General features: G+C 39.9%; 1 protein-coding gene across 3 annotated transcripts in view; it reads left to right on the forward strand.

The window, feature by feature from the left end:
• Positions 1 to 2,117: 2,117 nt before the first annotated feature.
• The window catches only part of MFSD14B (major facilitator superfamily domain containing 14B), a 122,577-nt gene continuing 112,633 nt past the window's right edge, over positions 2,118 to 12,061 (forward strand). For 2 of the 3 annotated variants that reach the window (XM_065908297.1, XM_065908298.1), the window contains exon 1: positions 2,118 to 2,594. In XM_065908297.1, the coding sequence (XP_065764369.1) occupies positions 2,496 to 2,594 (99 nt within the window). In that variant the 5' untranslated portion in view covers positions 2,118 to 2,495. Of the gene's footprint in view, positions 2,595 to 2,915; positions 3,106 to 12,061 lie in introns of all 3 variants that reach the window. The other variant, XM_065908300.1, reaches the window with a different exon arrangement.

Genomic DNA, 12,061 nt, shown 5'->3' on the forward strand with positions numbered 1-12,061 from the left:
GTTTGATTTGCTATAGTGTATCCATTGACTTGGCTTCCCTGGTGGCTCAATAATAAGGAGAAAGATGTAAGTTCTTCAGAGTCAAAGTTTTTGTCTTCATTCAAGGAGGCATTGAATGCAGGCGACTAAAAAATATTTTCACAACCTGAAAGTAGAGTGTTATTTTAATTGGTGGAAATGTTTAGGACTCCAAAACTGGGAGATGACACCTCAGTAACTCTGAGAAAACTGCTCAAATGAGGCAGGAGGGAAAGTCAAGCTGTATACAAGTTTGCACCAATGGGAGCAGGCAGTCTGAATATCAAAGACCAGGTATCAAATTAAGGAATTTAGCATTCTCTGTATTGGAAGAGGCAAACCTCTGGGCTCACTGAATTCATTCCTTTCACGTACACCTCAGCTGTCTGGGGTCAATCATGTTTCCTTGTTCACCTTGTTTTTTTGCATTCTCCCAGCTCCTCAGCAGTCACCATGGGTGGAGCAATCACCCACGTTGGCAGCATTCACTGGATTGCAGTTTGGGGAGCCCTCATTCACACTTGGAGGCCAGAAATCACTGATGCCTGTGACATTTGTTGCTTACTGATATTCAGGAGATATTTTCATTTCACTGCTCAAATAGCTAATAAAAATATTCTGACTATATTTGTACCCCAAATTTGTGGAGATTTTGTCTGTTACATTAGCTCTTTAACTAACCAAGCCACTTTGCTTTTGAAACTTGGGTTGGCATCTGCAAAGTAGGATGTAATATCTCACAAGGTCCTTTCCAGCCAGTAATCATAACAATAGCATTTATGGAATCACAATTAGTGTTACCTGGTCTCTGTACATCAGCATTTTATCCAAAGAGGATCTGAGACTTTGAGTAATTGTTTCAGTGGGAAAAAAAAGAGATGAAATAAGTTTTTTGTTTCCTCTCCTAAGAATAATGAAGATAAAGAGAACAGTGAGCAGGCCTGAATATTCTTTCTTTTCTTACTTTAACTGATCCTAACTCTTCATGCCTGTAAGTAAGTTTGCTTTTCTGTCCCCTAACTCTGCAGGAGCTACATTTTGCACCTATTATCCTTTGACTGTATGCTAAATACAAACTGTATCTGGTGCTCATCTTTATAGCACACTCTTCCCCTTGTAGTTCTTCTTTCTTACGTATCAGAAAGAAGGCCACAGAGCCACAAATTGTCAGACTCGATTACTGGGTTACTGACACCAGCCTATGACTGATTATGAAACAAAGCAAGAGGAAGAAAACAAGCTCCTCTTTAATGGCTGAGCATTAAAGCCATTTTTCTGTTTCCTTCAAACTCCGTCTCTGTATTTTTTATTCGGCTTCAGTGGGTAAAGAAAGCCGAGTGTTTGGCCAGCAAAATAATCAGTTCATATTCAAAGTGTTGGTACCATCAAGTAGCTCTGAACTGGAACAGGGACCTGTATGTCCTCCCATGAATCCCACAGTCCAGGTAAGCTCTTGTCAGCTTCAGATTCTGAACAGGAACAAAATATGGTAGTTATAGTTCCCATTTCAGGATTTCAGAATCAGCAGATAGTTCCATATTGGAATGATCAAATCAGCGAATCCTAAGGGAAATCAGTCCTAAATATTTGTTGGAAGGACGGATAGTGAAGTTCCAATACTTTGGCCACCTGATGAGAACTGACTCATTGGAAAAGACCCTGGTGCTGGAAAAGTTTGAAAGCAGGAGGAGAAAGAGGAGACAGAGGATGAAATGGTTGGCTAGCATCACCGACTGTATGGACATGAGTTTAAGCAAGCTCTAGGAGTTGGTGATGGACAGGGAAGCCTGGCTGTGCAGTCCATAGGGGTCGCAAAGAGTCGGATACGACTCAGCGACTGAACTGAACTGAGAACGTGCCCATCCACATAACTGTTGGCGGCATCAGAAAAAAATTAGCTCGGCGGTTTGGTTTCCAAACCAAGAACAAAAGTGCAGTCACTAACAATAATTCACCTGACACTCTCACTTGCCCAACCAGTTCAGGAAAAAGAAAATACGATTGGAGGCCTTAGGAGATGACGCATTTCCGGCGCGCTGCGGAATCCGGAAGACAAGGAGGCCCCGGAAGCGTGGAGGCGGGGCCTGAGGTGGGCCGGCGCCGCTGAGGCTTCGGGCGCTGGCGCCGAACTTCTGCGGGGAGCTGAGATCTGGGGCGAGGCCTCCTTCCCCGCGGCGGCCTGTGGGGAAGCGGGGGTCGGGCGGGGCGGGCGTTCGGCCTTCTGACTACCCAGGCCCGCCGAGGAAGAGGTGGGCAGCTACCTGAGTTGTGTTCGGTTCGGCGGCTGTGGTTGCGGCCGCTGCAGTCGCGCTCTTGCTGCCTCAGCATCCCTCACGGCCAGCGGAGGCCGCTGGCCTGCCGCTTGACCTGCGGCCGTTTTGGGCCGCAGAGCCCATGAGAGCGCGGGCCCCGCCGCCGCATTTGCAGCTGAGCTGTAATCCCGGGGCGCCCGGGGCCGACGGAGGCATGACCGCAGCATGAACGCGGAACCTCCGGAGGAGAAAGCAGCGTCGGAGGCGGAGGCAGGAGCCATGCCAGAGAAGCGTGCGGGCTCGCGGGCTGCGGGCGGCAACTCGGTGAGCGTGGGCTTGGAGGCTGGTCGCGTTGCTCATCCCGAAACCCGGAGTCAGGGGAGGTAGGGTCGTGTTGCGGCCGGAGTCCAGGGCCGCCCAGTGCGGGACTGGGGTCTGGTTCCCCTGGGGATGAGACAGTGACCGTCGGCTCGGCGCAGGGGCTCTGGCTCTCGGAAAGCTTTTCCTTTTCCGACTCAGCCAGCCGACTTCATCACTGCTAGGCTTTCCTAGCGTTGCTCACCGCTAGATTAAAATTTAGGCGACTGGTTGTTTCAGAAGACGCCCGATGTGGGATTGTGAATATAAGTAATTTGATTTTTTCAGAGTTCTCCATACACGTGACAGCCGGTACTGCTTTCATGGTGCATTTCTGGCTTGAGCCAACTTAGAAGATGTGCGGAGAGCATTCAGAATCTGCCTTGGGCCCTGGATCCTGGACCCGGAAGGTGGCGTGGAGGCTGGGCAGCTCCTTCCTGTTCCTTCTTGATTCTCTAGGCTGTCGCTGCAGCGTTTGGTGAGCAGGATTTCGGAGGGAGCTGCCGATCCCAGGGCCCGGCTGAGGAGTTTATTCAGGCCAATCCCTTTAACCGTTTCACGTGAGATTCAGATGACTTCTGAAGCACTGGTTTTATTGGCCTGGGTTGGCAGAACAGGCTATGTCCGTGGCATTTAGATGACTGATGGTGGAACTCTGAGCATACAGTGTTATTTCTTAAAATATTTTTTTGGAGTCTATTTTAGACAGGAAACATAGAAATGGTACAATGAATACAAACTAATGCCAACGAGACTTTTTTCCAAAGAAAAATAGAAACTTTAGGAAAATTAAATTATATGCAATCGGCTTCGGGTTTAATTTGCTTTCAAAAAATGCTAAATGATGTTGAAGACCCCTTCCTACCCAAATGACTTTTTATTTTTGGAAAAACAAAAATCCTTAAGGGTTCCTCATTTCAAAGATAAGATTTCTGAAAAGTGGAAAGATTTTTTGGTAGGAGGAGGGAAATTCTTTGGAATTGGGTTTTCTCGTTTTGTTTTTGATTACATAAAAAGTAAGCTTGTCTTCCTGCCACTTAAAGGAGACCACATTGCCGGCCCCTCCTCCTGTCTTTGAATCAGTGGACATAATGGACATAATTACTGACCATTGGCCAAGGTACTAACCTTGGAGGTAGCCTCCTTCATCCTTTTCCATCTTTTCATCTAATACATTAATAAGTCTATCTAAATTTACCAGGTAAAGATTTTAGGTTTGTTTGTTTGTTTATCCTTTCTGCATTCCTGTGGTTCAATTCCTCAGCATTTTTGAGCTAGATTTTGACTTCAATACTATTGCTTTACCATCAGGTTGCTCTCCACCTTATTGATTAGTGGAATCAAGAATGTAAATATGATCATTACTGCTGTCCTTAAATAGACTTCTTGTATAAAAAAATAACCTGACAAGTTGACACATTATAGCATAATGATTAGGTGAGTATGCTTGGAATTTCCCTTTCCATCTTTTATTACCTATATAAATTACGGCAAGTTATACAACCTTTCTCAATATTTTGGACATAAATGATTGGTCAGAATGTGTAAATGATCCCTGACTGATAAAAAACGTTCACTTCTCTCCCATGTACTAATCTATACAGGAACTAGACCCCAACCTAAAAATTAAAATTGCTAAGTTTATGTGCTTAGAGCAGAAACTTTTGAGAGATGTGTATTCAATGAAACTGAGACAGTTGATTCCCTGATAGGAGTCTTGATGCTAATTAGGAATAAATTGATTCCTGTCCAGTCTTTCCCTGTCTCTGAGGGTGCATCTAGTCAGTGTTGATACACTGCAGTGAATACTGACAATGAGTGTTGGTGCTTGCTCTGTTTAGTGAGATCAGTAGAATGGGCAGGTAACAGAGTTCATCACGTTTTGTAATGTGTGTGGCCTGGGAAAGAAGCGTATGCCTTTAATATGCTTGTGTCATATGCCAGTACCCCCAAATCATGAGTCTTTCCTGCTTGTAGTTTCTTTCTAGTGTTGCTAACTGGTGCTACATTCTTTGCCTCCACCCCCCACCCCCAGTTGTTTAGCAACTAAATAACAACAAGAATTGATTCATTTTAATATGTTGGCACTTCCTTATACCTTGATTCTATAATAGTGTATTCATCATTTCAGGTTCTTAGATGCTACTAATAATCACAAGCAAGACTGCCCATGTCCAGGGATTTGGTTGAACCGTTTTCTATCTTGTTTGACAAAGAGATGTATTGACGTGGATAATAGAAGGGAATCGAGTGTTCTTTCTGAGAGATTCGGAATCGAGTGTTCATTCTGAGAGATTCTAGAAAAGGGAGGTCTGTGTGTAGCGAACAAGTCCTTGTTTTAGGGTCCTTTCTTTGCTCTTTGTCTCTCCTCCGTTGGGTGTGTATCTAACACCTTGAAACATTGTGTCAGAATTATTTGCATTATCTTTGAAAGCATATTTCCTATTACCAGGTAAAGGCAAATTCCTTTTGGAGTCATTTACCTTTGAGCATCTAATGAGAAAGATCTGCGGCAAAGAAAATACAACTGAATTTAGCATACTAGGTATTTCACAGTGTTCATGAACTACATAGACGAAACCTTTATGTCTACTGACAGATGAATGGATATAGAAATTATACATATGTATGATGGAATATTACTCAGCTGTAAAAGAACACATTTGAGTCAGTCCTCATGAGGTGAATGAACCAAAAGCCTGTTGTGCAGAGTGAAGTAAGTCAGAAAGAGAAAGAAATATTGTATATTAACATATGTGTATGGGATCTAGAAAGATGGTACTGATGAACCTATTTGCAGAGCAGCAGTGGAGATGCAGACATAGAGAACAGACTGGTGAACACAGTGGGGGAAGGAGAGGATGGGATGAATTGAGAGAGCGGCGTGGAAACACGTGCATCCCCATATGTAAGATAGATGGCCAGTGGGAATGTGCCGTGTGACACAGGGAGCTCAACCCGGTGTTCTGGGACAGCTAGAGGGGTGGGAGGTGGGAGGCAGGGAACACACGTATACCTGTGGCTGATTCATGGTGATGTACCAGTACAATGTTATAAAGCAATTATCCTCTAATTAAACTTAAAAAAAAAAAGCCAGTACTAGGATACCACTTAAGATCCCTGATGGACAGCTTCCTAGGATCCGTGCCGTTCTGGTTAAATTTGATGTCTGTTTACTTGATTTTCCTCAGATTGTTTCAGAGAGGCCCCTGTAAGGACTAATTTTGATTTATAGGAACAACGATGTCATATGGGCAAAATGGAAATAATATCAAAGAGCAGTTTGTTACCAAAACAAACAAACAACAACAACAAAAAAAGGCTGACATCACTAGATATGTTTTGTTTGTAAAAAATTAAAGAGGGGACTTCCCTGGTGGTCCAGTGGTTAAGACCCCTCGCTTCCACTGTAGCACTGGTTTGATCCTTAATCAGGGAACTAGGATCCTGTATCCCACATGCTGAGTGGTACAGGCCAAAAAACAAAAAGTGAAAGAGGTCCTAGGGACATTTTAGGGGAAATTTATTTTAAAATTAGCCTTCAGTTCTTAACACTATTAGGAATCCGTATGTCATTTCAGTAATAAAACAGTACTGGGACAGTGGTGCAACCAAACTCTGTTGAATAAATGACAACAGAGAAAAGATTAAAAGCATTCATGAGTAGCTGATCTATTGTGATTTATGAGTAACCACATCATGCTTTCATAGCAGAGACATTTATATTTCATACTTAGAATTATGCAGATGTCTAGATAGCTTTCAGTTATTAAGCCGTCTTTTTCAGAACACAGACTTACAGTTGTTTTGTTGTTCTTAGGCATGGTAAAGGCAGGATTTTTCCGAATTTGCTTCTTTGAGTATCTGAGCATCCTTTCCCTCTGTTTGTCTTACCAGATTAAGTCTTCGAAGACAGGGACTACAGCAGTGTATCTTTTAATCTAAATATTTAGGCAATCATCAGTAAATGTATTAGAGAAGTAAATCAGTCAAGTTTAAACCAATAATTGTGATTGTCAGTGAAATTAACTTGTTGCTGTTATATGATGTTTTGGTTGACCTTATAAAAGATTGGAGGGTTCTGTTTCATTCTCTGAAGAGTTTGTGTAAGATTGATAATACAGTTATAGAACTTTGTAGTTCTTCACTTATTTGGACTAACGTAGTTTTAGAACAATTCAGACTTTCTGTTTGGTTTTTTATTTTTTTCTGTCAGTTTTAGTAAGTTGTATTTTGCTAAGAACTTGTCCATTTCATCTAAAATTTCAGATTAATTGACATAAAGTTGTTCCTAACAGCCTCTTAGGCTCTTTTTAATTACTATTGGATCTTTAGTCTTTTTTTTTCTTGCTGACATTGGTAATTTTTAGCTTTAAAGTACATTAATTCTCTGATGTCTTCTGGATAGTCACAAGTTTTCTAAATGGCAGTAAATTCATATCTTATTCTTATATTTCTATATTATATGAACTAGACTATGGAGGAAAACATTCAATAGTAATGACAAAAGTGTACAACCTTCTCTGCTTAACCGGTGTATATATATTTTTCCACTGTCATGTATGGATATGAGAGTCAGACCATAAAGAAGGCTGAACACTGAAGAATTGATGCTTTAGGTCTGTGGTGTTGGGGAAGACTCTTGAGAGTCCCTTGAACTGCAAGGAGATGAAGTCAGTCCCAAAGGAAATCAGTCCTGAATATTCATTAGAAAGACCAATGCTGAAGCTCCAATACTTTGGCCACCTGATGTGAAGAGCTGACTCATTAGAAAATACCCTGATGCTGGGAAAGATTGTAGGCAGGATGAGAAAGGGGTGACAGAGGACAAGATGGCTGGATGGCATCATTGACTCAATGGATATGAGTTTGAGCAAGCTCTGGGAGATGGTGAAGAACAGGGCAGCCTGGCGTGCTGCAGTCCATGGGTGCACAAAGAGTTCGACATGACTGCATGACGGAACAACAACTACAAAGTGTTCAGTTATATGGATATGTCACAGTTTGGTGTTTCGTTTAGCCCTTGTTCAACACTTGGTTTATCAGTTTTGGGCAGTTACACATAAAACTGCACTGAGCAGTCATCAACCAATCTTTGTATGAACTATACCTTATTTTCTTTTAAGTAAATATCATACTTAGGAGTAGAATGGCTAGAACATATGGTAGGTGTATTGTTTAACATTTTAAGGAACTACCAAACTTTTTAAAATTTAAAATTTTAATTTAAAATTTTCTATTGCCACCAGCACCATGAGAGTTCATCTGCATCCTCATCAACCCTTGGTCAGTCAATTTTCACCCTTCTGTTAGATCTGTAGTAGTGTGCTTTTATTTTGCATCTGTCGATGGCTAATTTTGTTTAGCATCTTTCCATAAGCTTACTTGCCATCTGTATATCCTCTTGGTGAAGTGTTTATTCACCTCTTTTGCCTTTTTATTTGTTATTTTTGTGTTATTATCTTATAATTGAGATATATTATAAGGTAATATTTATTTTTTTTTATTTACTTGGATTACAAGTCTTTTATCAGATATATGTTTGCAAATATTCTGAGCAGAAGTTTTAATTTTGATGAAGTTTTAATTTTATCAGTATGTTCTTTTAAGGATTGTTTTTGGTTTCATATCTAAGAAATCCTAACTCAATATCACAATTATTTTCTTTTATATTTTTAGAATCTTTTTAGATTTTACAGTTAGTTTTATGACCCATTTTGAGTTAATTTTTATATGGTGCAATGTATGGATGGGAGTTCTTTTTTTGTATATGGCAACGAATTATTGTATCATCTGTTGAAAAGACTTATTCATTGAATTGCCTTTGTACCTTTGTCAAAATTCAGTTTTCCCATATATGTGTCAGTCTGTTCTGGATTCTCTATTTTGTTTCATTGATCTGTTTGTCTTTATATCAATACCATTCAGTCTCTATTACTGGAGATTCATAATAAGATTTGAAACAAGTTGAGTTTGTCCTACATCCTTGTTCTTCTCTTTTAAAATGATCTTGGCTATTCTCTTGTCATGTCTGACTCTTGCGACCCCGTGGACTGCATGCCAGGCTTGTCTGTCCTTCACTGTCTCCCAGAGTTTGCTCAAACTCATGTCCATTGAGTTGATGATGCCATCTAACTATCTCATCCTCTGTTACAGTCTCCTTGTCCTCCTGCCCTCAATATTTCCCAGCATCAGGGTCTTTTCTAATGATCAGGCTCTTTGAATCAGGTAGTCAAAGTATTGGAGCTTCAGCATCAGTCCTTCCAGTGAATATTTAGGGCTGATTTACTTTAGGATTGACTAGTTTGGTCTCCTTGCTGTCCAAGAGTCTGTCAAAGTCTTCTACAGTGCCACAGTTCGAAAGTATCACTTCTTCGGGGCTTGGCCTTCTTGATGGGCCAGCTCTCACATTCGGACGTGACTACTGGAAAAACTGTAGCTTTGACTATATGGCCCTATGTCAACAAAGTGATGTCTCTGCTTTTTAATATGCTGTCAAGATTTGTCATAGCTTTTCTTCCAAGGAGTAAATGTCTTTTAATCTCATGGCTGCTATTCTGAGTCCTTTGCATTTTAGAATTATAAAATCAGCTTGTCAATTTCTACAAAAAAGTTGGCTGATATTTTCATTGGGATTGTGGCGATCCAGAAGATCAGTTTAGAAAGAGTTGAAAAAGTATAGATCCATAAACAAGGTATCTCTGCATTTGTTTTATATCTTTCTCAGCTGTGCTTTATAATTTTTAACAGTTCTTTTGTGTGACTTGTCACACTCATACCTTACATGTAATATAAATGTACTATGAAAGTGAAGTGAAAGTCGATCAGTTGTGTCTGACTCTGCAACTCCATGGACTATACAGTCCATGGAATTTTCCAGTCCAGAATACTGGAGTGGGTAGCTGGTCCCTTTTCCAGGGGATCTTCCCAACCCAGGGATCAAACCCAGGTATCCCACATTGCGGGTGGATTCTTTACTAGCTGAGCCACCAGGGAAGCCCAAACGTACTATAAATGTAAATTATTAAGAAATTTAAAGTTCACGGTTGTTTTTTACCAACATATAAATACAGTTGATTTTTTTTTTAATTTAATTGTGATATATGTGACAAACTTTACAATTCAGTTATTTTGATGGTACAGTTAAAACTATAAAGCAGATGACCTGATTGACAAAAGTCAAATGTCCTCATTCATCTGAACTTTTCAGGTCATGTTGGGAAAGCAGTTGAAGGGGTTGGTGGAAGTAATCCTTCACCTAGGTACACACTGCCTAGGGCAGACTTCTTAGTGCTGGGAAGGAAATGGGTGAGTAAGTAAAGGTCTATGCCTTACTTTGCCTGAGAAACTACCTTTGACTTCTATTACCCCTTAACTGAAGTTGTAATCCAGGCTACCTGCTATATGTATGTCCTGATTCTATTTGTGGAGAAAGAAAGGCAGTATAAGTAATAGAAATGTAGCACATATTCTGGAGGTATCTGACTCTCCAGATGTAATACCAGCTTTGGCACTTACTAATCATGTGAATTGGGAAAGTATTCATCTGAGCTTTGTCATCTATGAAATGGGGATAAAAATAATTCCTATCTCAAAAGATTATAGTTAGGATAAAATGATAGTAATGTGCTTTTATCAGGGTGTCTGTTACTGTAAAAGGATAATTTTTGCCTGTTTATATCTCAGGACCTTTTGTAATAGACTGTCCCTGACCTGTGCTCCTGTCCTTCAGAGTGTTTATTTCCATTTTAAATTGTATATTACATGAAATGGGAGCAGGGATAGTTTCTTCTATTGCTGCTATTATTCTAAGAATCTAGCTGACATATAGCAGAACTCAACAAACATGTGTTGAATGAATTGATCTCTTGGAGATTGATGTTTTTCTTTTGGCTGTGGCGCTTGGCTTATGAAATCTTAGTTCCCCAAACTGACTAAGGGCAATAAAAGTACCAGGTCCTGGACTGGGGCAATAAAAGTGCCAAATACTGGACTGCCAGGGAACACCCTGGAGTTGAATATTTTTATTGTTAAAGAGTGCTGGTGGAGGTGGGTAGGAGGGAGGCTCAAGAGGGAGGGGATATATGTATATTTAATAACTGATACACATTGTACAACAGACGCCAACTCAACAATGTAAAGCAATTATCCTCCAATTAAAACTAAATATTTTCAAATTAAAAAAAAAGAATCCTGATAGAGGTAGAATATTTACAAAAGAGTTCTTGGGATCTTTGTTTGCTTTAAGTTGGGTGGCAGTTGGTAAATTAAGTTTGAAAACTTGAATGAGGAAATAGTTATTTTATAAATATTATGACTTCTTGATCTTACCAGCGTAATAGCTATGTCATTTATTCAGCTGTTTAATGTAGGACCAAGAAAATTTTTATAATTTCTGTGGAAGTTATTTCAGTTGAAGAAATAGGCAGTAAAACTGCTTTTCCAACTTGCATTCCGATATTATTAGGTAGGAGAAAGAAAAGCACACTTTTAGGTAATAGTCATTTATTTGTTTTTTAAAACCATTTGCGTTCTTCTCCTTGTGTTTGTATTTTAAAAGCTTTCTAATAAAAATTTTATTTTTGATAGGGCATTTTACTAACCAGGTAGGTATAAATACAAAGCACATGTAAAAATTATTAAAATATTGAAGGTTCATGGTGAAACATACTTTTCACATATGTCTTTTATAGTGATGCAGAGATGGCTGACCAAATCTTATGGCAGTAATTTCCAACAATGGAGTACCAACTTTTAATTAGAATATATTTGTTTAGAACTATAATAGAGACAATAGTTTACGTAGTTACAGACTTGGTTCAAACTCAAATATTTTCATTTTTAACAGGTTAACTGTGCATGATGCAATAATGTATTTGATAAAGGGATTTATTATTGAACATAAGTCCAGGAACAGTGTGCTTAGCTTAGCAGTTTAATATCACCCCTTGGTGTGCCTCGAAGGCTCGTTACTTTCACAGACTTTGCTTTTCTCAATATGTTGACTTCTGGTCTTTAGGATCAACTCGTTGTGGTTTCAAGATGGCTAACTGCTCAGGTAACATATCCTTACACAATAATGCCCCTAAACTGGGTGTGAAGAGGTATTTCACTATGGTTTTGATTTGCCTTTCCCTGATGGTTAAGGAGTTGAACATCTTTTCATGTGCTTATTGACCACTCATTTGTCTTCTTTTGCCCGTTTTTAAATTGGGTTGTCATTTTATTAGTGAGCTCTAAGAGCTCTTTACATATTCTTACTTTAGGTCCCTTATCACAGGAATCCCCAGCCTTCTGACATCTAATAATGCCTGATAATCTGAGGTGGAGCTGATATAGTATTAATAGCAATAAAGTACACAATAAATGTAATGGTGCTTGAATCATTCCAAGATCAACCCCCCCACCATGGAAAAATTGTCTTGGTCCCTGAT

Source organism: Muntiacus reevesi, chromosome 17 (genome assembly GCF_963930625.1).
Source record: "Muntiacus reevesi chromosome 17, mMunRee1.1, whole genome shotgun sequence".
Taxonomy (NCBI): Eukaryota; Metazoa; Chordata; class Mammalia; order Artiodactyla; family Cervidae; genus Muntiacus; species Muntiacus reevesi.